This window comes from Plutella xylostella, chromosome 12, assembly GCF_932276165.1.
Source record: "Plutella xylostella chromosome 12, ilPluXylo3.1, whole genome shotgun sequence".
Lineage (NCBI taxonomy): Eukaryota > Metazoa > Arthropoda > Insecta > Lepidoptera > Plutellidae > Plutella > Plutella xylostella.
In genome coordinates, this window is record NC_063992.1 from 10,173,989 (window position 1) to 10,201,156 (window position 27,168).

Sequence of the window (27,168 nt, forward strand, 5' to 3'; positions counted from 1 at the left end):
AAGGAGAAACAAGATTATACATAGGTATAGATGAACATAAATTTGACCAAACGAGACTTAGATGTTTCAAGATTGTACCAAAAGAGTTTTCGGCGAAACGAGCCTTAGGCCACATAAGTCTTGACGAAGTGATGATTCGACCAAAACAGTTTAGACCATACGAGTAATGCGAATCGAGTTTTGCGAAATAAATATTAGGCGAGATGAGGGGAACCCGAGAGTGATACATCGTTGAAAAGGTATTTTTTTTGCAGAATATGAATAACGGAAGCGCTAGTCCTGATTTACTGTCCTATTAGAATAATCGTACCATGAAAGTTTTTATATTTTATGTCTGCAATTTTAATGTTTTTGTTTTAATTTTTATAACAAAATGCTCATTATTCATTATATTATTATATTTGTTTATTATCTTTGTAAATAAAACCAGTTGAAAGTAATTTCTCCCTTTTTAATAATACGTATTTAGGTACGTGTATGACGCCCTAACTGTCATTAGGAAAAAAAGTGCAATGCCATAGAAAAATACTTCCTTCCGACGAATATATTTCAAAATGGACAACTTATTTAAACGGATTTGTCGTCATAATATTTTTTTGCTCACTTCAAAAGATGTACGACTCATCTTTATTGAACATAGGTCCCAAAACGCCCAGTGTCATTTATTTTCTTTATTTGCAAACCCTTCCTTCATTGGAAGGAGACCCATGCCCCAGCAGTGGGGACGTGATGGGTTGCGATGATGATCATGATGATTAAAAACTAGTTTTTATATGGATAAATATATTTGTTTTATATTGTAAGTTAATATGTGCTTCACTTGGACTGATAGGATATGCGAAAGGTAAGTTCGGGGCACTGAAAAAATGGCCCTCGAGACGCTGAAGCCAGTTCTACTTACGAGCCTGAAAAACATATCCTTAGATTTTCAGGTTTCTTTACGTAGTCTACTAGTAGTCTTTACGAAGTAAGTGATTTGCCTTGATATAGCAGAATTGGGCCAGCGTGCGCGCGTGGCAACTTGTAGCCTTAACAGTGCAGCGAGCACTGGATTCGATACTATTTTCGAATCTACACGAAGGGTCACTTTTACCAAACGCTAAACGTATTTAAATCAAATTTTAAATACATTTTGTACTAACTGACAGACGTATGACAGGCTACTAAATACGTTTAGCGTTTGGTGAAATTCCACCTAACATATGGAAAAAACAAATGTCACTTTTGGAACTAGGTAACTTTGCCTCACATTTTGACAGTGACAGTTGACGATACGCAACGTTAACGGAGGATCGAAACTTGTGCTCGACACTCAGAAAGATGTGACATCCAGCTCTTCAGCTGTAATACTAGGCTAAAAGTTAGTCCTATACATAGAAATAATAAATCTGTCCTATAGTGATATTGGAAAAAAAGAAAACTATAGGTGGTAATTGTATTATTCCATGAATCACCATAATGAAGCCACTGCACTATGTCCTCGGCGTTTCTTGTCATATCACTCCAGGTTGCAATCATAAATTAATTTAGGTAGGTACCTACTTGAAAGTCGTCAAATAAAGTGCAGAGACCGAGTTTGAGGGGTCACTCTAGTTTACGAAAAAAAATAGTTTCAGAGCGTACAGGGCCTCTAGTACGGGATTTTCAATTTACATGAACTTCTGTCACCTGCATACATTATCTGTCAAAAGTTTCATGATAGTTTCCGCTAGAGGCGCCACTTTCTATGCGAGAAAACTGAAACGTTTATAGTTTTCGACAATCTATCAAACCTGTACTAGACGTACTGATATTACATTTTTGTTAATGTAAAGTAATCCCCCTAAACGGTTCACGAACAGTCGATGCTCGTAAACTGTTGGCCTAAAGAAAGTTTCGACGACGAACTTTTCTTTCTCCCTTTATGTGCCCTTGTACCTAGTTAACACTCACAGGTAATGAAAATGTTCAAGTGACAATAGCACCAAATTCCTAAACGGAAAAGACTAGCTCAATGTTGTGCTTAAAAAGGTTAATATTTTGATCAAATTCTAAATTAAATGTAAAAATGAATTATTTGGTATTGATGTTTTGTGAGTGGAACTCTTCCATTGTTCGTGAGTGAATTTGTATGCTTGTGGTTTACGGTATGAATCATGCTGAGTAATTATGTCATGGGGAAATCGATTAATTAATAATAAAATAATAAAAAAAAATAAAAATTCGTTTATTTGAAAACCAACAAAGACACATACAAATTGTTGAAACCTTGGTCCTCAAACTAGGATTCCCTGTGCTATGAGGACCAGGACCCGTCGTTGATTATTTATCTAATTTAAAAGTGCCTATTAGAAGCATATATAAATTACAAAAGTTAAATGCTTACTTGCTAATTAGGGATATACTTTAGATCTGATGAGATTACATCTGGTAGGTACATCCTTAATTAATAAATTAAAAAAAAAAAAACAGTTATTGAACATTTAACTTTGTAGGTACATTTTATGAAAGTAGAATATAAAAATATATAATCGACGACTGAATGGCGTAGTAGTTAGTGACACTGACTACTGAGCCGTAGGTCCCGGGTTCGATTCCCGGCTGGGGCAGATATTTGTTTAAACACAGATATTTGTTCTCGGGTCTTGGATGTGCCCGTGAAATGGCAATAGGCCCGCTCCCTATTACATTGGGACTAACATAACACTGCCTATACCCCGCAAGGGAGTACATTAGTACAAGGTGTGAGTGTTTATATATAATTATATAATCGATTTTTATTGAACAAAACAATTTTTAATAATTTACAGGGTGTGAGAAAAGCTCGGACAGAGCATAGGTCCTATTAAGCTTTTTTAGGTACTAGGTTGTAATACCTACGCAGACATAAATTTTTTCTCTAATCGAAGCCACCTTAGTAAAGTATTAGAATCAATGTAATTAATAAGAACCTTCCCCTATACTTACCTATAGTTAAGTAGTATTATATTACCTGTGTCTATGCAAACTAATCACGGTTATAGGAAGGCATGTCCACCACTGGACGATTAAAAGATCATGAGGTAGGTACATTTCTTTGAATAAGTACATTTCATCTTATTATATTGGACGTATGAAGACTCTTATTATACTAACTTTGGAGTTAGTCTGGAATTGATCACTAAAATATGGTCGTCTTGTGACTGGCTTTAGTTTAGTACTTACCTTGATTAAGTTGTTATTGATGTTGATGCACTAATAACAACTTTATCAGTTACTTATTTATCTACTTACATTAAACACCGGTACAAGCAATGAAACCGCGATGTGATTAGAACTACCGCTAACTCACCATCTCATCACTGTGTCGGTCAAACACGACAAAATCGTAAAAATCAGCACAAACGTGAAACGTGCTCAATTACTTCGATTTATTTACATGAATCTTGGCACTCCGTTTATTCGATCTTTATTCGCTAAAGAGGTGAATTAAAAAGTAAGCGTTTGGAGTGATCCGAGGACGATCCTTCTGAATGAACCAACGACGCTCGACCGACTCTGAGGCACGACTGGTGATGCTTTAGGTATCAGTTTGAACCTTATTGACATAGTCATAAGCCCTGCTGGAATATATCCTATCAAATTGTATAGGGTAAACAGCAAACTTTTAAAATTTTAGCAAAAAAGAAAGTGATTTAAGTTTAAGCCCTCTTAAAAGTTAAGTCGGATTACTTTGCATCGCTACGCAAAACAGGTGTATTTATTTTGATGATAGTTATTACGGCGGCGTTTAGCATCATCATCACCATATTTTACTTCGTAGTACGTAAGCTGCTGCTATTAGGGCAGTTAGTTGTGTGTCATTGTGGTAAGAGGAGGGCTCGCATTATCCGCGAGTGTCAACATGCCTCGAGGCTGACACACACGGCGTCGTGTTGTACCACCGTGGGCTCTTTATCACGCTCGGCTTCCAACTTTCCTATATAAAGACAACCTCCTATTTCAATTTTAATGTATTCAATATTTGAAACTAAATGAAGAAGCACTCGTAAACAGTCCGACTGCGGTGTTGGTTTAAAACTTTACTTTCATGAGAAGGATCTGCAGTAGCTATGATTAAAGTGAGTTTTTAAATTTGTTAAGTATCTTAACTCTTCTTTTTTTTCGGGAAAAGCTTTCAGTTGCGCGGAGAGGGAAGTTGTGTTTTTCCCGGTTTTGTATTTTAAATTGCGTTTGTTTACGGATTTTACTCGGATTTTTTCTCGTTAAAGTTAAATTATTTGTCGATATTAGAATGGGTACTTAAGTAGGTATTACCTCTTCACTTAACCACTGCCACGCTTAGAGAAGTTAGGTAGTAGGGGGTAGAGGTCAGATTAATGAGGCACTCCTCAATATTTTTTACAATATCTGTAGATATATCCAAAGTACTACTAAGTACATACTTATAACTATTGATTATTTAAGCTTTCACAATTTATCGATCATGACATTAGATAGTATAAAAAGTGTTGAGCATATCTGTAATTGGTACATGTTATAGATAAGTACCTCTCTAACCTTTTTTTTTGTAAGTGTATTGTAACATGTACTGTTGATGTGCCTTCAATCCTAACTAATATTATAAATGCGAAAGTAACTGTGTCTGTCTGTCTGTCTGTCTGTTACTCTTTCACGCCAAAACTACTGAACGGATTTGAATGAAATTTGGTATACCCTGGGAAAGAACATAGGCTACTTTTTATCCCGGAATTCCCACGGGAAAACTTTTTAAGGCGAGGCGAAGCGCGCGGGAACAGCTAGTAAATAAATAAAATAAATAGTAATTAGGTATGCATAAGTATTATTAAATGAAAGCTTTTGAATATCCGCAGTGGCTTGTGTGTGTTGGCGCGCTGGCGATGTCGACCTCCGGGGAGCCCCCCGTGAGCAGCTACCTGCCCCCGGCGCGGGGCGGGGGCGGGGGCGGGGGTCCCTCCGCGCAGTACGGGCCGCCGGGGCAGGGCGGCGGGGCGCGCGGGGGCGGCCGCGCCGGGGGCTTCGGTAGCCAGCCCGCCGGCGGCCTGCAGGAACCACTCGGCGGCTTCGGAAACCAACCTTCCTCAGAATACGGCCCGCCAGGCCAGGGGTCTGGTGCTGCGCAGAATCAAGGACGCAATCCAGGTGGTCAGGGACGCAACGGCTTCGGCGCCGGAGCCCCCCCGTCGGCGAAGTACGGCCCGCCAGGCCAAGGCGGAGCCTCAGGGTTCGGTCGACAAGGCCCAGGCGGCCAACAAGGAAATCGCCCTAACTCCCCGCAGAACACCTACTCGGCTCCTGGGCAGTTCGGCCAATCAGGGGGACTGTCTACGGAATACGGACCTCCGAATCAGGGTTCAGGATCCAATCAAGGTTTTGGTGGGCGAGGTTCACAAGGTGGGTTCGGACAAGATCAGGGCCAAGAAAGCGGGTTCGGCGGAGGCCGGCCCGGGCAGGCTGCGGGAGGGCGGCCACAGTCCTCGTACGGTCCTCCGGGGAGGGACGGAGCTGGCAGTGGAGCTGGTAGACAACAGGGCGGCAACGGAGGTTTTGGACAAGGAGGTCAGGCCAACGGGCAAGGAAGACAAGGAGGAAGGCAGCAAGGTGGAAGGCCAGAAAGTTCTTACGGTCCCCCGGCTAGTGGAAGTCTTGAGGCTCCTGGTTTTGGTCGCGGCGGTGGCCAGCGCCCGGACTCGTCGTACGGGGCTCCGGGACTCGGCGGTTCTCAGGGACTCGGTGGGTCTCAAGGCGGTCGTGGCGGGAACCAGCAGCTCGGAGGACTAGGCGGGGGCCCACCCTCATCTTCCTACGGAACCCCCGGCTTTGGTAGCGGACAGGGTGGTCAGGGAGCAGACGAAGATTTTGGTGGCAGCGATTCTAACGTGAGAATTTCGACGCCAGACTATTGGCTAGCGCTTGAGATTTATTTTATTAACCTTAAAGGTTGTACGGTAAAAGCTAAAGTGATATTTCTGTTTTAGGAGCCAGCTAAATACGAGTTTAGCTATGATGTGGACGACTCGCAGACAGGTACTAAATTTGGTCATTCAGAGCAGCGGGACGGCGACGTGGCCACAGGGGAGTATAATGTATTGCTTCCTGACGGGAGGACGCAGGTGGTCGAGTACGAGGCCGGCCTGCAGGGATACAAGCCCATGATACGATACGAGGGTTTGTTCATTGCATTCGTTGATTGGATGGGAGCACGCACCGGCTGCTTGATCACGAATAAGACCAAATAATACTTAACTGTGTACATATTTTGAGGAAAATTCATGCGTTTTTATATTGCTGATATTGTTGCCAAGTTATACATTTAATTTATTTATGCTTTGGCCTTCGTATCAACAGTTTTATAATTTCCAGGCGGTGCTGCTGGTGCTGGTGGGAGCAGTGGCTCAGGATTCGGTGGATCAGGTTGGTCATAAGCACAATAAGTTAATTTAAATCTGCATAAAGCCATTAAAAATTATAACGTTATCGTAGGTCTTCTTAGTCTTCTTACTATCATTGTCGGTGAGAAAATTATATTAGAGAGCGTCTATCGTCATTTACCGACTGCCTAAGGTGCACCAGATGACAATAAAGTATAATTGGAGAGGCTCCTCGGTAAACCCCATCTATCTTATTGTATTAATTTACATATCAACTCTTAAATTCCCAGGTGCTGGTGGCCGCGGTGGCAGTCAGGGCTACCCGAGCGGCGGGCCCGGCGGCGACGGCGGCTTCTCCGGCGCTGACAACGACCTCGGCTACCCTCAGGGAGGCCCCGGCCAGGGCTCCCCCGGCTCCGGGAGACAGACCCAGGGCGGCCAAGGGCAAGGCTACCCGGACTCATTCCAGCCACAACCCGGCTTCGGCGGACAAGAATCTCAGGGATACAGTGATCAAGCTAGCGGCCAGGGTGAGATGGGCTACCCTAGAGGGGGCCCGGGGCAGGCAGGTGGCAGGGGCGGTCAAGGCAACGGCAGGGACGGTCAAGGCAACGGCAGAGGTGGTCAAAACGGCGGTCGCGGAGGGCGGCCAGACCAGGGCGGTGCGGAGGGGTACCCGCGAGGCGGCCCGGGGCAGAGCGGCTTCGGCGGAGGTCAGGGACAGCAAGGAAGAGGGCAGCAAGGCTTCGGCTCCGGCGCAGGCAACGATGGCTACCCGAGTGGTGGACCTCAAGGCGGCCTGGGCGGGCGGGGTGACAGCTTCACCGGTGGGGATGAAGGCTACCCCAGTGGTGGACCGCAGGGTGGTAGGGCGGGCTTCCAGGACGGCCGTGGTGCCCAGGGCGGGCGGGGCTCTCAGGGCGGTCAGGGCGGCAGAGGGGGTGCGGACGAGGGCTACCCGCGTGGTGGACCCCAAGGTGGACCCCAGGGTGGGAGGGGCGGCCAGGTTGGTGGCGACGAGGGCTACCCCAGCGGTGGACCCAGCGGCGCTAGAGGATCCGGATATTGAATCGACCTACCTTCATGAAACTACATCTACCTAATAAATTGATAATGCTCATCTCGATAGTAGCTCATAATTTTAAATGCTTTAAGTACTCTTAGTTAGGGTTTGAATGTAAATGGAAAATGTAAATAAATATGATTTTTTATACTTGAAATAAGATTTATTTCTTTAATTTTTAATTATAAAAGCTAACCTAGCTAAAATTTGTGTAAGGCTACCACATTTTACATCATAATATGCATTATTAAGATTAAATGCTCCATATAATATCACAATTAATTGACGGCCACAATATGATACCACATACTCGAAAAATAAATATGTAAAACCTCGATTGCTATTAAAATAATTAAGCTCAATACAATCATGATATGTAAACCAATATTTTAATATCTATAAATTATCAAGAGACGTAATTTTAATTCAAATATACATACAGTTTTCAAAACACTTTCTTAATGCTAATGCTTCAGATTATTACTTCAGAGCTATAATATAAATTTTAAAATTATACTTACAACAGGTGTAAATATTGAAAAGGAACGGTAACATTTACCTGAAAAAGATGAAATTAATTATGTCAATCAATACACACCGGCGGGTTAGAGGTATCACATTACAAATAACACTTCCCTGACCAGCAGGGATCGAACCTGGGACCCTCAGCACAACATTCAGAGCACATAATTATAAACAAATGCACTATCCGGTCTTGACTTTGTACAGACCTTATAGTCCTTCACTTACACGTCATCGTTGTAAGAGTTTTTGACTGCAGAAGCTGTATTTAGATAGATAGACTTACCCCCTTATTCATAGAGAAGTTACAGAACGTTTTAACTAATAAACTGTTTTGTCCCTCTCCAACAAAGAACAATTTGTTCTTTGACAGAGAGGGACAAAACAGTATATTAGTTAAAAAGTGTTGTATTTTTTCTATGAATAAGGGGGTTAGAATATACTTTCTTTGTACACCAAAAAGGAATAATAAAATTAACAAGTTGTAACTTAATAAGGGTACAAAAGGCGGTCTTATCTCTGCCAGTCAACCTGTGGATGGAGGGAATAAGAGATTAAGATTGGGTGCAGTGTACAATGTACATTATACATGTATTTACCTGAATTACTCTGTTGTTCTTCTTCTGAAGTTGCGAAAACACCCATGATGTTTCCGAAGTCGGCGAAATGGCTCTTCTCGTGGTATACAGGGGGCTCAGTCACCTCCTCTTGTGACGAACTGTGCACAGATTCGTTCTGGTATAGCGGCGGTATCATCGCTTGACACTGGAATATAAAGATAAGGAAACCGTGTTTAAAAGTACTAAAGAAATTAATTTAGTTATGATTATAGATTTGTAGATCTCTAAATGAATTATAGGTCTGGAGACTAGAGTTAGTATAATCTAAAACGGGATTCACTTTCTAAGCTTGACTCTTTCTATTGTCCACGACACTGACCAACGCGGGATGGAGGGTTCAACATCCAACAGTGTTGCTAAACTAGCAAGTTTCCCCAGGAACGAAAACTTTTGTACCAATTTTATTGATTATGTTATTGAATGCCCGAGTTCGCATTGTTCTATATGCCTATATACCGTAACATTTATTGTTTTCAATTGTTTTTATGTATTTATTTATTTAACTCTTTGACACTCTTTGTGGCACAAATATAGGTGTAAACGTACAAAAGGTCGCCTAATGCTAAATTTCTACCAACCAACCTAAATGAGGTACTCACATATATATTTTTTATACAAAATTCCGTCGTGAGCGCAGCGGAAACACTAACCTTTAAAGTCATCTGTCCGAAGTGGAAGTGGCTCGGCTGCACCGTGAACTGCAGCTGCAGCGTCGTGGTGACGGCGTCCGGGCCCGGCCAGTACTGCCGCCAGGGACCCTGCCACAGACCGACATAGTAAGACATGGAAGCGAATAAAATGTTTAATAAAATTGAAACCATGCCATGGGAAATTAACTTACGATCTTCAGTACAAAGTTAGTTATTACCTAGATACTTATAGTGGAATTGTGTGAAAGCATGTTTTCCATTTCACTTTTACCGCAATGATAATATGGATATATCCACAAAGCAAATACATTCGAGAAGGATCTTTTGATACACTCCCCAAAAAAAAACATCAGGAAAATTACGTAAAATTGTTGTATCGGAGCTTTTAGGTAAGCGTCTATCTAAATATATTGGTATCGTACGTATCGGACCAAACGGGTTTTTATAAATGTATGAAGAAACGGCGCGGCGTCGGCAATGCCGATGCACTTGTGTGAATTTCTTTACAAAGAATACTGAATGCGATGCGTCCGCCGTTGCGTACAAAGCGGAAAAGTGGATACTTACCTTTACGAGAGCCAACATTCCACGTATCCTCGCCCTACCTGCACATCCTGGCTCGGGGCAAGCTGCCGGTTGACCCACCACTGCAGCCGGGCCTCCGGGCGCGAGGGGGGGGAGGTGCAGTTCACCCGGACCCGGTCCCCCGGCCGGTACTGCTGCTGCAAGCCGGAGATGCGGGGGCCGGACGTAGGGACCACTGCGAGGTTGAGGGGGTTTTGTGATAGTGAGCAATGGTTAGGTAGTACAAAATGTATACCAAATACAGGGTGTTGCAAAAAGGGTATACTAAGCAGATACCTACGTGTGCAGCATGTTATATTTAAGCTCGAAAATTAAATCAGAATGTCAAAATTTCCTTTTTGCAACGCCCTGTATATTAAAATACAATCGTAAATACGTTTAGCGTTTGATAAACATTCACCCATAGTAATGTATACATGGCTATGGCTAGTGACAAAAACCATAATCTATACACAGAGTGTCTCAAAAGGTTACGAAGCTGCATATCGAAAATAATTTAAGGCAAATGTGAAATGACCAGCGTGGTGGGAAATTTACTAATTTCAGGACGATAGAGATTGATAAAAGATATTCAAGTTAGTAACCAATGTAGGATTTTTTAAGTAAATTGCGATATGTATGTATCTACCTACCTACTTTTATGAAAGACAATGAAAATTACTTATTGGCATTTTCATTTAGCAGTTAATTTTCAATTTATCTTTCACTACTTGAAATGTTCACAAATACTGTAAGTTTATCAGAAATTGAGATTATTGGTTTTCAAACTATCCAACTGCTGGGCACGGGCAAAGTTATTTGATTTATTAATAAAGTGCCTTTAAAGTGCCTACTTACTCAAAATAGCTAAACAGGATTTAAATACTTTAGTTTGATAATAAATTGAATACAAAACGGAATATTTTCACGATCACTATGAATTTATGAAGTGAAAATTTTCCTTCACAATCTGTTCAGAATTATCCCCTGAGTCACCATTCATTTGTGTACATCTCTTTGAAGCTTTCAAGGATTATAGTGAGGGCTATGCAGGTATCTAGATCGCCATGTAAAATAGGACGAGGGCGATAATAACAACGCACGGGATGGTATTACTCACTCTCGAGACGGCCTTTTATTTCTTATACTAAACTTAATATTCGGTAATACAGGAAAACATACACAGGCTGCCTGATCAACAGAGCGAATCTGTGTGGAGCTGTGTGCGAGGCTATGATCCTCCAATGACTCCACGAATTTACCAAGAATTTTCCCGCGAGAATTTTGCGTTAAACTGAAGGACTTTCATATACACTTGTGTCCCCTATTTTACCCCTTTAGGGATGGAGTTTCTGAAAATCCTTTCTCAGTGCTCTCTTAAACTACCTAAGAAACCTACGTGCCATGTTTCATGAATGTAGTTTGAGCCGTTTGGGCTGTGCGTTGATGCCCAATAGTGTTGCCCAAATTCAGTCTTGGTCTTGCAGTCTTGGTCTTGTTCTTGCGTTTTTGCAAGACCAAGACCAAGAACAAGACCGCGTATTTTTAGCAAGACCAAGACCAAGACTGACCGTGCAAGACTTGAGCAAGAACAAGACATAGCCTGCAAGACTCTTGCGTCTTGCAGAGCGCTATTTCACTGAGTAGTTAGGTGTAACAGTTCGGTGTATAGGTAAGTACGCTTAGGAATTCTATGAGATGCAAAAAACTGTATCAAAGAAAATGAAAAACTGGACCTATGCGCATTACGACTAATACCATAAACATAGCGAATAAAAAAATATCTATTAAAATCAAAAAGTTAACTTTAATAAATAGTAATAGACTAATAGGTAATTGCAAGACTCTTGCTGCAAGACCAAGACCAAGACCAAGACTGGGAGCGCAAGACCAAGACCAAGACCAAGACCAGGTGTATTGGCGCAAGACCAAGACCAAGACCAAGACCAGGTGTATTGGCGCAAGACCAAGACCAAGACTGGCTAAGTCTCGTCTTGTTCTTGCATTTGGGCAACACTAATGCCCAATCAGTCACTTTCTTCTTTTATATACACAGATGAAAATGACAAACTCACAGTACACTTGGATGTGCTTCTCCTGTGCGACGGTGTTGAAGTGCGGGGTCTCCCCCGACACCTCGCAGCGGTAGACGCCGGCGGAGCGCCGCGTGAGGCCCACCAGCGTCACCACGTCGCTGGACGAACGCTGCATCTGGAGGTGGTATACAGGGGGTTGTAAAAGGTGTTGTATAATATTTACCCTTTATATATGACTAGCTATGACCGCTACACTACTATATTCTGTGCTACCCAGTGGGCCTGGCGTATCCAGGATGCAGGGTAAAACCTGGCTGGGATAGTGCAATTCAATCAATCAATCAATTTATATATGACTAGCTATGACCGCGATCTGCGCTTCCCGTCCCCCCCTACATACTAACTCCAATATCGGTTAGGATATAGGAATAGTAAGCTGAAAGGTGTTAAGTCGATCTCGAGAGGGTATTCTTAAAAAACAGGAGCTTTGATGTTAACCCTATAAATGTATGAAGTTATTATGTGCTATCCGCAGGGGTTTTGCTAAAGCTATCGGTAATAAGAATTCAATTTCTGCTGAACGAATAGTCTAATGTACCTACCTATAAATATAGGTAGATACATTATTATTTACTTCAGCATACCTACTTACCTACCTAGGTACTTAATTTTTTGAGGAAGATTCTGAATTTCTAAGTGTGTCATTTGGACACGTTAAAACACTTTGTTTCGTAGAAATAGCATATATTATACCTATTAATATTTGTTCAAACATGATTTGTAATAACAGTTATGAGTAAGTATGGCAAAATAAACTTACCTACTTGACTTTTAAACGTTAAGTGGAAACAAGACATCTAAAGAGCTTTAATTGTTTAGCTGCCTGTATTCTATTCACGACTTCGCCTAAAGGCATCATGTATTTAGTCTACTGCAAACGTAAGTATTAATACTCTGAGCGGTATAAAATTTACAAACAGGAATTTCTTATGACAATTAATTATTTTACCGGAAAACCGAACTTTTCCGAAGTATCTCGACGGATTTTGTTAATTCTTTGTAAGTATAGCTAATAAAGCTTGCATGTGTACCTCTTTAGTTACAACACTGAAATCTTTGCATGGTCGTTAGCTGGCAGAACTCTTTACAGGGTGTTGCAAAAAGGCTAGGTATACTAAGCCGAAATGGGGTGACTCAGGGGGTCATTCTGAAATGAATGAATTCACGAAAAGAAAATATCTTTGTCATATGCGCGTGTGCAACATCATGCAACATCCTGTATTGGTACTTTGCAGTGTTGTAGCATGAAATTTGTTCGCGACTGCAGCGCCGCGACCGCCGCGCCGCCTGGTAGCCGTCGGCGGAAACTAAAAACAAAAGAACTGAAAGAATCCTCTGAAAGAGGCCTGTAGAATTTTCACTTCTCAATCTGAACTCGTCACGATACGCATCTGTATAAATTGTATTATATGCAGTTTTCTTTGTAAATAAACGTAATATCAGCACAAAACCTATGGATTATTAATCGCTTGAACATAAATTTGGACCTCCGGAGCCGTATAAAACAAGAAAATTGAAGAATTCGGAAATACAATATACGAGTAATCGAGCCACGTCTACTTCGACGAATCCAGTAGTACGTGCGGCGAATACGAAGTCGACGAGTCAGAACCACTGGATCAGACGCCAGATACGCTGGACGAGCATCCTGAAACGAGAAACATACGAGAGAAGCAGATGTCCCACTGAGGCGAGCGAGAATCCCACCACTTCGAGGCGGTCTCCACGCAGTCAGCGCGGCGTCGAGAACACGGTCAAGACATTCCTACTACATATTCCTTTGCCCTTTGCCAGAGATCTGTGTTAACATAGCTTGTGCACTCACTTTTCAGTACACGAGACCCTGCTGTTCGGCTCAGGTTGGCGCGCGCAGCACAGGATAACTGTGAGTACTTTTGCATTCTATAAACTGCCAAAATGAGTAAAGAGGATAATAGTAGAAGTAGGTCACCTTGTAATCCACGCATTAGCGACCTTAAGAAACAGAGAGGTACGTTAAAATGCAGATTAACTATATTCGAAAAGTACGTTACAAAATTTAAAGATAATACGTTAGACAAATTGCAAAAAACCGAAGTTAGCATTAGAATTCAGTCGATGGAGGATGCATATAAATGTTTTAATGCTATTCAGAGCGATATAGAAGGATTAGCCGATGAGGATGAGCTTATGTTGCAGTTGGATTACCGCGAGTCATTTGAGGAACAATATTTTAATCTCATAGCTGTTGCTAAATGCTTGCTTGACGATGAATCGCCTAGTTCTAGTGCCAAATGCGCTCCATTCACTAATATAAAATTGCCTGACATTAAACTCCCTTCCTTTGACGGTAGCTATGATCGCTGGCTTGAGTTTCGAAACTCATATGTAACGATGATTCATGAACGCACTGATTTAGATTGCATTCAAAAGTTTCACTACTTAAAATCGTCACTAACTGGTAGCGCTTCTCAAGTTATTAGTGCTTTAGAGTTTACTGCGGATAATTACACGCACGCTTGGGAGCTACTAGAAAAGAGATACCATAACGATAGGCTACTTGTTCATTGATCCAGACAATATTAAGAAGAAGTTAGTAAGTGCACCGCCCGCGGCCTCGCGTGCACTTAGCCAGCCTTTGAGCTTCTCACGTAATGAGAATAGATGGAGAAGCCACAAAATATACGGCTTAGACGAGATAACATTTTAATGCAGCCCGTAATTATCTAATGCAGGACATGGAAATCTTCTAAGACTGCAGGGTTACTGCTATTTGAATCTCCATGCTTGGCGGGCGGATTAGAGACATCATACAAGAAAAAAACTTAACACCCGTGCCGTGGCTCGAACCTGGCACTTCCAGCGTAGCAGTCCTCGTTACTAACCACACTACTCCGGACGATAGTTAAATTAGCTGCTGCCGCCACACGGGTTCGTTATCGACACGTAGATAAACGTCCCTATATCGAAATTTGCCATAAATATGACGCTGTTTTGGAGGAACGCGTATTAAATGAGTTTATCGACGTAGATATCGGACCGTGTAGCGGCAGCTGATAACTCATATGGGTGATAAAAAAGAGTCCCTCGCCTGTCAGACATCTGTCAGATCCATACAAGTTATACATCAGAATTGACAGGCGAGTGACGCTTATGGATTTTTAAATGCTAATGTTCGGTGGTGGTAGTGGTAACCCCACAGGAAAAAGGTTCACAAAACAACAGTTCATACAAAAATATCTTACATCAACTGTGATACCAGGAGCGGAGAAGTGCGACGCAGGTGGCGAGTTGCCCGGCACGAAGCGGTAGAACTCTCTGTTGTCCTGGTACCACTTGACGGAGTACAGCGCCTCCCCCTCCAAGTCGAAGGCGCAGCCCAGGATCATCTCCCCCCCCTCAGCCGCTTGCGCCGGCGCCCGTAGCTCCGTTATTGTGATGGCTGATGTTAGCTCTGATGGAAGAAAAAAATGGTGAGCAAGAAGTTCCGTACGTTACGGTCACGACAGATTCCTTCTGGACTATTGAATTGATGATGATGATGATGTTGAATTCCTATTAATAAACATAGATAATTATATAGTCTCAAGGACTCTAGCTTGGCGATAATGTATACAAATGTATTATGGTAGGTAAAACGAATAAAGAAGGACATCATACTAAACGTATACATAAAGTAAACGACGACTCTCGTACATGACTCTCGCATAGAGATATGTATGCTTCTGAATCACCATGAATTATCTATCTAAAAATAACAGCATCCCTGAATATTGCTGGAAACTCAAAGGGTTGTCCATATTTCACGTTTGAACAAAAACATTATCATCTCTTCCTTTCAGCCTGTTTGTGTGGAAGTGACATGAGCCAATTAGGTACCTGTATTATCTCAACGAGATCGCGAATCATCAAAGTGATCAAAGTTCAAAGGGGTGGTGGTGGTACAGTATAAATTATAATTAAAAAATATCACTGAATTTCCCGGCAATATAAAAAAAAACTGTATTGAAAAAAAAGGGTTTCTCGTGCACTTCGAGTAAATATTGACTGTTGAAAACATAACTCTTAATTTGATTACAGTGAATATCGGGGCAATTCCTTTATAAATGTTTTCGCACAAATATGTAGTAATTTCATAATTTGTGGGAATTATAGTACTCTAATAAACCAATAGAGTAATGGTCGGTTGCTGATTAAGTTAAAAACATCGCTTCCTTTGTCCATACTAGTGCCAGAACTTGATCCTGTGAATGACCATGATCTGCTTAAATATAACCATGATCTGATTGTAAAACATGATTCAAAAAATTCAAAATTCAAAATTATTTATTATCCATATAACACAAAAACATAATTATAAAAGATACACCTTGCCCTTACAATTTTACAATTTTACAAAATTTTATGTTTATAACTAAAATTAATTATAGTGGCCCCACACTAAGCAAGCTTGTATCGTGGGTACCTTTACAAAGATTTACTTATTACTATTTCGCAGAGGTAGTTAGGCAGGTTTTTGAGTCAGTCAGTCAGTTTGTAGATTGTATCCTAAACTATTTCTAAACATGCAATAAAAGAAAAATAAATAAATTAGGGGTAATAATATAAAATGAATACGGTGAATAAATATATACTTTGATAAATATATACATTTATGTGAGTAAGTAATAATATATTTTAAATTATGATTTTAAGAATTTCTTCAGTCTGTTCGTATGACAAATTAAGTAAAATCTTATATGTTTTCAATTTAACCTCATTGCACGTGTTTTCACGGAAGTCACAAATACTGTGAAGTTTATTATAAACAAACGGGTGCAGAAAATAGGGAAATTTTTGGGCGAATTTCGTTTTTACCTGAGTGACGTTAGCTCTGTATATTCTTTTCCTAATTACTTCGGGATAGTCTGTTGAATTTAGAATTTGTTTGTGAGCTCGGGGTACGATTTTGTAAATAAATAATCTACGGACACTAAGAAGCTCTGCCTCCAAATACAATTTGCGTGTTGGGTATCTGTACTTTCTTTTTAACATTACCTTTATGACAGACCGCTGAGCTCTTTCCACCTCTATTATTGTAGTCTTATCTGATCCTCCCCATACCGAAATACAATAGCAAAGAACAGATTCACAGATGGCTTTGTAAATAGTTTTCAGCAGTGGAAGGTCTGCAGAATTGCGGAGGTGCTTCATTATGTTAATGACTTTTCTCACTCTACCAGAAAGAACATGAATATGGGGTTTAAAAGAGAGGTGTTGGTCCAGTATCACCCCCAAATACCTAACGTTGTCTACCCTACTCAATTCTGGGCACCGGCATGATACGGCTAGGTGGTTAAAAGGTCGAAGCTGTCCGCCGCATTTGTGGATTTGAAGTTTGGCAGCTAGTGGAGGTTTCGATGCTAAAGTTTTATGAAAACAGATGTAATTTGTTTTTTCAGCGTTTAGAGTTAAAAGATTACGAAGTAACCACTTAGCAACCTCGCTCATGCCCTCTTCCGCCATAAGATAGACATCATCCCAAGAATCCCCATGAAAAATTACGGCTGTGTCATCTGCGTAGCAGTATAGTTCGGCTTTTCCGATTGCAAGGGATGAAATGTCATTTAGGTACATCAAAAATAATGTTGGGCCCAGAATGCTACCCTGCGGCACGCCAAAAGTGATCTCCGTAATTGAGCTAGTAGTTTGTCCAATTTTTGTACACTGTTTTCGCTTTGATAAATAGCTTTGAAACCAGTTCAAAACTATTCCTCTGATTCCAAAAGACTCTAATTTCTTTAGTAGGATAGGCACAGACACCGTGTCGAACGCTTTAGAAAGGTCCAGGAACACACCCAAGCACGATTTTCCACTATCCAAAAGAGAGGAAACAGACTTGACCATATCTCCCACGGCGTCTTCGGTTGATAAGCCACGTCTGAAACCATACTGTCGGTCATATAGTAAGTTGTGGGTCTCGAGAAAGTGTACCAAACGAACGTTAACTATCTTTTCCAGGATCTTGGAGAATGTTGGGAGCAATGATATTGGACGATAGTTTGAGGGGTCATTCTTTGAACCGCTTTTATGTATTGGAGAAACTGATGCAGTTTTCCATACCTCTGGGAAAACTCCCTCAGATAAACTGTTGTTATAGATGTGTAAGAGGGGGATCACTACATACTTCCTGAGTTTTTTAATAAGCCTGTTACTAACTTTATCCAAACCTGGGGCGCTACTTGTTGGGAGATGCTGTATTATTGAACTCAGTTCAAGCTCATCAGTTGGATTTAGAAATAAGGAAGCTACGGTAGAGGTGCGTGAGAGCGTTTTAGATGCTAATGAGCCCTCACTTTCTCCGGAGACATTAAGTATGTGGCCCGCCAGAGAGGCTCCTATGGAACAGAAAAAGGAGTTACAGTGATCTATGGAATCCTGTGGATTGTCACAAGTGGAAAGCAGCGGTGTGTTGTTAGTCTTAGGTTTATGTGAGTGACAGATATCCTTTATTGAATTCCAGAGTTTTTTAGGTTCATTTTTATTGCGGTTCAATTCATTTCTTTCGTACTCGTGTTTTAGGTTATGAAGAAGAGTATTACAAAAATTTCGATATCGTAAATATGTCAACTTCACTATGTCATTGTTAGGATATTTACGAGTTTTTGCGTGCAGAGCATCCCTATTTTTAATGCATTTCATCAGACCAGGAGTGATCCAAGGTCTAAAGTTGTATTTTGACCTTGGTATTCTTACTTCCTTGGTATGTTTGTCAATGGTGGATGTTATAATGGTCATGAATATATCTGCAGCTCTATCGACTGATTGTTCATTAGTGACCGGAGACCAGTCAAGGTTTTTTATATCATTTACTACGGCATCATCGTCTACTTTAAGCAATACTCGTTTTAAGGGTCTGATGACTGCCAACCTTACCCCCAACATGACAAAGTCATGATCGGTAACGGTGGCTTTGCAAACAATAGATTCAACGTCCGTTCCAGCTGTGACAAAAATGTGATCTATGCAAGACTTGCCATGGGTTGGTTTCGTAACTGCTGGAACCAGACCATGCTCTGCAGCCATACACAGATATTCAGATCGTCCCCTGATAGTTTTGTCTGATATAAGGTCAATGTTAATGTCTCCCGCCAGTATCACACGACGTTTTTTATCTAGAGTCTGCAATACACCACCAAGAGATGTCACGAAATCTGTCGGGTCGTTAAAGGATGGGGAGCGATAGACACCCACTATAGTTGGGTGGTTAGGGATATCCAAAGTTATACAATTACCTTGCTTGAAGGTGGGTTCGTACATTATTGCATCTAAGTCTGACCGGACGTATGCCACAACACCGCAGTTTTGATTGATAAAAACGCTTGATTTAAAAGAGGTGTACCCATCGAGCGCTCCAACAATTGTCCTATCACTTAACCGACATTCCGTAAGGATAATGACGTCAAAACTCAAATTTAACCTTTTCAACAATACTAGGAAACCATCAAAATTGCACTCAATGCTTCTAATATTAAAGGTGGCAATTTTTAACGGAAAGTCATTATTTAAAATTTTCTTGCATTCTTCAGCTGTTGCTAATTCGTGACATTTAATCTCGAAAACATTATCCATATTGTTCAAAGTCGTATCTACTGTTAATTGAGCCATCTGGATCGTGTATATTTAGAAAATAGATAACTTTTGATTAACGGTGTGATATAATTGATAAATTGTAGACTGTTCGGCATATCAAAGCTATATTGTATACTTGGTGCAATAAACATGACTAAGTATGTTCTACTGTTTTTTCTAGATTGAGTATTATAGATAGATGTAATTGGGCTTTCATATATACGTATATTAACATAAATATAATAGGTATACTTCATGCACATATTATATATAAAATATATATTATAATCAGATAAATTTGAGAGTGTGTTGAGTTTTAGATTAAGTACATGCTTTGTTCCTAATGATAATGTGAATGAATAGATGTATAAAAGTAAAGGTAAAAGAGAGCTAATTATGTATCTAGTATGAGAATGTATCATTCCTATAACGTCCTATCATTCGGCCAGATCAGGCACTAGTCAATCAGGCATCGGGGAGTACCTACTTAGCATTAACACAGTATTTTCACAGCTTAATTTTAATGTTGTCGTAGAGTAAATTTACCTTGTACACAGAAATAGTACACAGTCAATAAGGTCACTGTCCTTTGCATCTTAATTCCTTCAACACTGAGCTCACTTTCCAACGCACTATAGTTAAAACTAGTAAACAGTGGCCCTAACCCTCAGTTCTAAACACTCTCACTTTATTTTTCAATGCACTTGAGTCTAAAGACCATTGTATGGGTTGAGGTGTACGTTTGAAAATATGAAAATCGAATCGTGGTAGGAATGGTTCGAGGCCGGTTCTAAATTTAAAGTTAGTCGTTAAACTGGGCATGCGCAGTGGCGCCCGCGCGAATACTACTGCGAGCTTCAGACCGCTGCGACGATCAGTTTAGACCATTTTGGTATAAATAAATCCGGAACTCCGATTCAGTGGAATGCTGAAAATGTCACTCGGGAATTAAATCATGTCTGGATTAGTTTTGTGGCTACTAAAGTTTCAGATTAAGAGATTATTATTATGATTAACTATGTTTATGGACAGTTATACTTAATTTTAAATAAAAACGGCTGCTTTCGGAATATCACCATAAATATTATCATAAATTACAATCAGTGGATGTTACGAATAAATACGATTGTCATAATATTCGCAATTAAATATAACAATGCATTTCATTTGTTTTTGAGTTTATGCAAAAAAACATGGACAGCATATGAGCTAATAATAAACTAAAATTTAATAAAACTTTACTAATAATGGGTCAAACTAAAAAGTCATACGAAAATTAAACAGCCAGTCATGCGAAATGGCAAAAGAATGTTATCTCAGGAATTTGGCCAGTCACATAAAAACACAGTGAGTGGGAGGGCCGCGGCCGCGCATAAAAATGGTAATTTTAATTATTATTTACCCTCTATTGTTTTTGAATAGGGTGTGAAATAATGACGAGTGACGTGTCCGAGGGGGCTTACGGCGAATACTTTTAATGGAGCCGTGGATTCAGTCACGTATGACGTTTACTAACCCGGCGTACAACCCGCAAGAGTAAACTTGAGGTTTACCAAGAGATGTTGTATACCTACAGCTATGCTGCAATGCTATGAGGGTCATTCAATATAATGGGTGGATATCAAAAGCTACTATAATAACGTAGCATAGGCTATGCTACGTTACATCGCCCAGGTCTCAAGTTAACTTTGGTGGGTTGTAAGACGTAAGTTTCTGTGATGTCTTCTTTGCCAAATTTCGAACCACTACGATAATTATAGGTAATATCCTTTATTATAGTGTCTGTAGTGAAAAGATAACAATATAGGTAATTTGATGGATGCTAGTTAATTGAATAACTTCAATCCTATCGGAACAGGAGCAGGCTATCCGTTTCCCAAAACAACAGTTCCCAAAACATGAGTTTACCAAATAACTCATTTCCGATACATAAGTTTCACGTAGCATATTTTTCCATATTTTATATATTTACAAAACTGTCCAAGTGGAGTATGTTTGTTTCTTTGTGGCCAAATCGGGTGAATCCAATTTCTAATGAATTAATAATTTATGATCTCACGATGTTCATGAACATCAGGGATAATGATTGATGTAGTTCATGTTTCATTTAGTATGTTGCACTATAATAAGACATCAACAACAATAATTAATCATAATGTAATAAGGTACACACACATACAGAATAATATATTGACTGGAAACCGCCGAACATTTGCTAATTCAATCGGAATTTAAACCGTAAAAGCAATTAGGCTGATTTATTTCACATTTACTTTGCATAATGAGTGGCCGCCGCCGCCGCCGCGCTGCGATCGAGTGCTAACATTACTATTTTATTGCTATTCAGTGTAATGTTCCACTGGAATGGGAGACCCCGTGTCGGCAAACGGCGTGTCGGTCGCCCCCCAACCCGTTGGTCTGATGATCTGCGGAAGGTAGCGGGAAGCCGCTGGATGCAGATGGCGGGTGACCGTTTGGGGTGGCGATCGTTAGGAGAGGCCTATGTCCAACAGTGGACTACGGAAGGCTGAGAGAGAGACACTCACTATTATGGTAAGATACATTAATAGTAAGTAAGATAGCATTAAGCACTCAGAAAAAACAGTTAGGCGCCCTGTGCGTTAGATGTGGGCTTTGTTGCCACTTGTATAACTCTAGGCGTTATAATATGCTCATTGCTACAGTAGGTTCCTATTATCTTCCATAAACTTAACTCTCGAATCACATTTCGTTACATATTCACATAATCGCAATTATCTCATATGTGTCTTATGACTCATTTCGCCAAAACTTCGAAATTTTATTTTTTTCGAATTTATTTTCGCATAACTCTATTGATTCTATCTTATGAAATATATAGGTATACTAAGTAATTATACTTGTATTAATTGAGGTAATTTCCACCTTCATCCCGATATTCATAACACCTACAGAAAATCATGAAAGTAAGTATTGAATGGATTTCCCTGATACCCTACATGACATAGTGGACAATGTGCGTGAAGTGTCAAGAAACCCGGCTAATTTATCTCAATACGCTAGTGTGAATGTTTTAACCGATGTTGTCGGGTGTTTGCGGCGGTGGCAGTGATTCCTAGTCCCGAGGGGCGCTGAGTTACCGCCCCTCCGGGAGCCAGCCAGAGTATATCATCATTACCCGAGACGCACCATGATTCGAAGGAGCTCGACCGTCGGAACGGCACGTTTTGACTTCGTTTAATGTCACACTGATGAAGCTCAGCAGAAAATATCAGCATATGAATTGGAGTTGATTGTAACTAAATAATAATTACCTGAAAACCACAATTATTGTATACGTATAAGCCATTGATATAAAAATAGGTAAGTAGTTATTATTATGTACTTATATTGTGGTAAAAAAAGGCATGGGATATCCTCTCTAACTTATCATGTACAGTTTTGTAGCAGTCAGGCAGCAAATGTTGCGATTGCGAGCCATAAGTACTTAAAATTATTTTGAAGAGATAATGGGTGAGAGACAGACGAAGAGGGGTTGGCCTAGAGACAGGCAAAGATCTGTTGGCAGACCACCTGCTAGATGGTCCGATGACATCTGCAGACCGGAAGAATTGGCGTACAAATAAGGAGGCCTATACCCAACAGTGGGCGATAGAAGGCTGATGATGATGATGATGGGTGAGAAGGGAACAGCTAGGCCGTCGTGCTGTGAGTATAAAGTCTGTTTTTTCATCTCAGATACTTACTAAATTGACTGATTCAGAACGGTTCATCAATCGAATCGACTGTTGATGAAACGTTCAGAACCTGTCAATTTAGTATCTGAGATTAAATAACAGACTATAGGCTAATTACGAATATAACAATTGAGAATATATTTTGCAGGTGGGATAGTCTTAACTCTTATTAAGAAATACGATGATACAAATAATTGCACTTTATTGACATTATGACATATTAGTATTATTTAGATTATTAGTTATCGCTGGTGTATTAAGTATGGTGATACTCGATTCCAATAATAAGTTCACACGTTTGATTACTGGCCGAAATGCTGTGAATCAGGTAGCTAGCCAGCGTCGAATAAAACATTCTATTTGGTAGGTATACTCTGCCCTTAATAAGATTGTCCATTAATAACGCTGCCTTGTGTTAAAACCGTAATAAAGGGTCTACGTAACATTCACATTTATTAAAAAATCATGACGTTTCAACGCTTTTTACTTTGGGTTTGTTCATGTTCAGCCATGCATGTCAGTAAGTAATTTATGAACTTTTACAATATAAAACTATTGTTAAGGTTGTTAAGTGTAACTAGTTTCTAAGTAGGAACACTACAATTATTGCAATCCCAACTCAAATTCTGATAGTGTTGGTAGTGATCCACCTATCACGCAACGCAACCTAATAAAATGGATTGAGGTAGGTTAGTAAGAAATTAAAGGGATCTAAATATTATAGTATTTTTCAAAGTACCTATTTTTCAAATGGTTATAGCCTAGGTCAACAAAATTATTATATCTCTAAATGTTTGTAAGGTTAATTTTTATTGTTGTTGTAAGGTGACTAAAGTTTGAACTGTATATTTATAAATACAACATAAAGTAGGTAATACTCTCTATCTATATTGAGATATTTTTTATCAACACATTAATTGATTATGTAAGCTTTTTCCATTCGTTGAATTCACTCATGGATATTCCTGAAATTGCCAGATTTAGCTTTCAACAATAATCCAGATTATGCCTCGGTTGGAATTGGGGAATTGGCTCTGTCATAGAATATCTGAGACGTGGGTGTTCAATGGCGAATTTCACGAGACTTGAATCGCCTGAACTTGTGCTTTCACGCGGCTTCTCGTAAGAAATACATTTCTATAAGTATTTATAGTATATTATTATGTGTTATTAAATTGCTTATAATAGTATAATTATGTGGTTTTAAGTACCTACTCACGATGCAAAAGAAACATCCAATACTCCTAAAATAAATATTCTAAACTCTTTTCAATAATGATTTCTTAATTCAAGTGAAAAATATTGTCAGTTTAGTTTGTCACCGTCTTAAATGCCTTTTAAAATGACCGCTTCGATTCCTATCTGGTACCTTCAGGTTTTTGTTTGAACTATAAAATTATGTTTATAATTATTTAATTAAATAGTTTAAACTTCGAAATTTGGCACAAGTATTGAAAAACACAACCTCCTATTTATTACATTCTGACTCTGATTCGCGTAGCTACGGAATAAAAAAGTATCAATAACGATAACCTCATAAAACAATAACTGAGCCTCGGTCCGTATAAACTAACCTTTTTACCAAAGCCCGGCCCATAGGCACATACAAACAGACAGTCCGTAAAATCTTTAGATATATCTAATAAAATTTATCTAATAAGCGCAAAATTTCCGATCAATGGTGTGTCTGAATGGCAATAAATTCGTGTGGCTCCATTGAAAATGATAAGCTGACATCTGTTTCAGACGTTTTCTAATTTACACACTTCACGCCGCTCTCTATTCAGGAGCGAGGAGCATTGGAAGTGCTTATTGGCAAATTTTAACTGATTGGTTTCACTTTGAACTTTGATGGTAACTTTATTTTCGAGTTAATCTGGACGAATTTCCTTAATTTTTAAATTACCTACATTTCGCGGTGGCTTTTGGGAGCGGAAATACGTAACATAAACCGTCTTGCCATTGAACAGTTTTGATTTTTAAAATTATGTTTATTTAGAAGGATTATTTTAAACAATTATACCTAGTTTTAATAAAACGTTTGCAATTTGAGATTTATTGTCCGGAGTTTTTGTTTGATAATGGAGTAGGTATAATTTATTTGTGGTTCTGGTGACCAATAAAGTTATATTCTATTCTATTCTATAATTATAATTATACAGCCCCCGAAATACTACATAGGTACTCGTATACGAGTATGTAGTATTTCGGGGGCAGCTAGTGCACCACTAACACAGACTGCCCATGCTTAGCTAGCCATGACTGACATGTTTTTGTTTCATTTGTGTTTGAATTGTATTTCTGTGTATGTAGTGTATTAGTGTAGTACCGATTAAATCTGTTTTCTTTCTTTCTTTCTTATACTTATTTGATCTAGCGGAGGCGCTCCTCCCCTTAGTTAATCAAAGGGACTTAATTCCCAAAGCAATGTCTACCAGGGCAACAGTGGATCCTGAAGGTAAATCAGTTTCATCAGTCCAGTGACGTCATGCGGTCGTGTGATCCAGACAAAGAGGAATTTATAGACGCTTCCTGAGCCTAAATGCCACTCATTAGCACATCAAACTGTTCCCGGGCGCACTGGGTAGGGTGACCATGGTTCATATATTTTAGGAATTTGTTAAATTAACACTTTGCAGTAAAGCTCAATTATTATATTATAAATTAATTAATACCTATGAAGAAAAATGCGGGTTAGAGCTAGAGGGGGGCTAACGGACGAGTTTGAAGTCGTGACCGGACTCAAGCAGGGTGACGCCCTTTCGCCTGTTCTGTTCAATCTAGCTCTCGAACACATTATCCGAAAAGTTTTACTGATTGATGGGGGAGTAGAGTTGAACGGAAAGCACAAAATTGTAGGGTATGCCGATGACCTTGCGATCCTTGGGCAAAGTGAACGAGAAGTGGTCAAAATGACGGAGAAACTGGAGGAAGAGGGGAAAGGTGTGGGTCTCAGAATCAGCCACGAGAAAACCGAATACCTTCACATGAAACGATATAAAGACCGCTCAACAAAGCGAAAAGTCCTTCACGTAAATGGTATAACTTACAGGGGTGTCGACATGTTCAAATATCTCGGGTGCACAATTACAGACACAAACCGGAGGGAGGATGAAATCGACATCCGTATAGTTAACGCCCTAAGATGTACCGCAGCCCTTCACAAGGTGTTAGTGTCCAAGTTGTTAAGCAGAACCACTAAAATCCGGATCTGCAAAACTGTCATCAAGCCGATTTTAATGTATGGGTGCGAAACTTGGACGCTAACTTTAAAGGAGGAAAATAAACTTCTAGTGGCGGAACGGAAGATATTGCGGAAGATTCTGGGGCCGACAATAGGAGAAGATGGGGAATGGAGGCAGAGGTACAATCGGGAGATTGAAAATATAGTGTCCGAGCCCAACATCATCGGAGAAATAAAATCTTCCCGACTCCGCTGGCTAGGACATGTGGAGAGGATGGGAGAGGATCGAGCCGTAAGAAAAGCATATCTTGGTCAACCTTCTGGGCGTCACCCGGTGGGGCGGCCGAGATTCTGCTGCAAGGACGAAGTCGCCAAAGACCTGAAAGAGCTGGAAGTGTCCGACTGGTCAGAATTGGCACAGAATAGAGAAGATTGGCGCACTTTAATGTCGGAGGCCAAGATCCACTTCGGGTCGCTGAGCCAGCGGAGTAAGTGAGTAAGTATCATCTTTTGATTTCGTTTCACGTGAAGTGGCTACATCGGATGAGCCAAATTTAATGTTCTTAGTACATTTTTACCAAGATGAAGATAATCATAAATAAGATTTAAATAACAAACTTATATTTTTCAAGGGAGATTTTATTTACGTTACAATATTTACATAAACTTAATATATCTGTGTATGTTATAATTTGCTCATACCATCACATTTTCTTTCAAGTCCTTCAAACTGCAAAAGCATGGCCACCGCCGCTCTGCATGCACCGCTCGGTATACAGTGTATAATTGTATAGCAGGTGGCACCTACACGTA

At 40.1% G+C, this 27,168-nt stretch overlaps 2 protein-coding genes across 3 annotated transcripts; one reads left to right on the forward strand and one right to left on the reverse strand.

The window, feature by feature from the left end:
* Positions 1–3,968: 3,968 nt before the first annotated feature.
* LOC105382771 (glycine-rich cell wall structural protein 1.8) lies at positions 3,969–7,575 on the forward strand. 2 transcript variants are annotated; one of them, XM_011552708.3, is made up of 5 exons: positions 3,969–4,079; positions 4,833–5,858; positions 5,958–6,147; positions 6,343–6,393; positions 6,641–7,575. In XM_011552708.3, the coding sequence occupies exons 1-5, from the start codon at positions 4,071–4,073 to the stop codon at positions 7,417–7,419; spliced, it is 2,055 nt and encodes a 684-aa protein (XP_011551010.3). In that variant the 5' UTR covers positions 3,969–4,070; the 3' UTR covers positions 7,420–7,575. The 2 variants fall into 2 exon arrangements, with proteins under 2 accessions (XP_011551010.3, XP_048480650.1); XM_048624693.1 differs by having other exon boundaries at positions 5,958–6,006.
* Positions 7,570–15,316, reverse strand: LOC105382738. Its single transcript, XM_048624694.1, has 6 exons — positions 15,090–15,316; positions 11,845–11,980; positions 9,811–9,965; positions 9,206–9,313; positions 8,535–8,700; positions 7,570–7,972 (listed from the first exon to the last, which is right to left on the reverse strand). Exons 1-6 carry the CDS (start codon positions 15,231–15,233, stop codon positions 7,905–7,907), a joined length of 777 nt encoding a protein of 258 aa, XP_048480651.1. The 5' UTR covers positions 15,234–15,316; the 3' UTR covers positions 7,570–7,904.
* Between the last annotated feature and the right edge of the window lie 11,852 nt (positions 15,317–27,168).

Coding starts and splice junctions, on each gene's coding strand:
- LOC105382771 (XM_011552708.3), top strand. Junction 5,859..5,957: donor TTGGTGGCAGCGATTCTAAC/GTGAGAATTTCG, acceptor TTTCTGTTTTAG/GAGCCAGCTAAATACGAGTT. Junction 6,394..6,640: donor CTCAGGATTCGGTGGATCAG/GTTGGTCATAAG, acceptor TTAAATTCCCAG/GTGCTGGTGGCCGCGGTGGC.
- LOC105382738 (XM_048624694.1), bottom strand. CDS start 15,233: ATGATCCTGGGCTGCGCCTTCGACTTGGAGGGGGAGGCGCTGTACTCC. Junction 11,981..15,089: donor CTCCTGGTATCACAGTTGAT/GTAAGATATTTT, acceptor TACCACCTCCAG/ATGCAGCGTTCGTCCAGCGA. Junction 9,966..11,844: donor GAAGCACATCCAAGTGTACT/GTGAGTTTGTCA, acceptor TCAACCTCGCAG/TGGTCCCTACGTCCGGCCCC.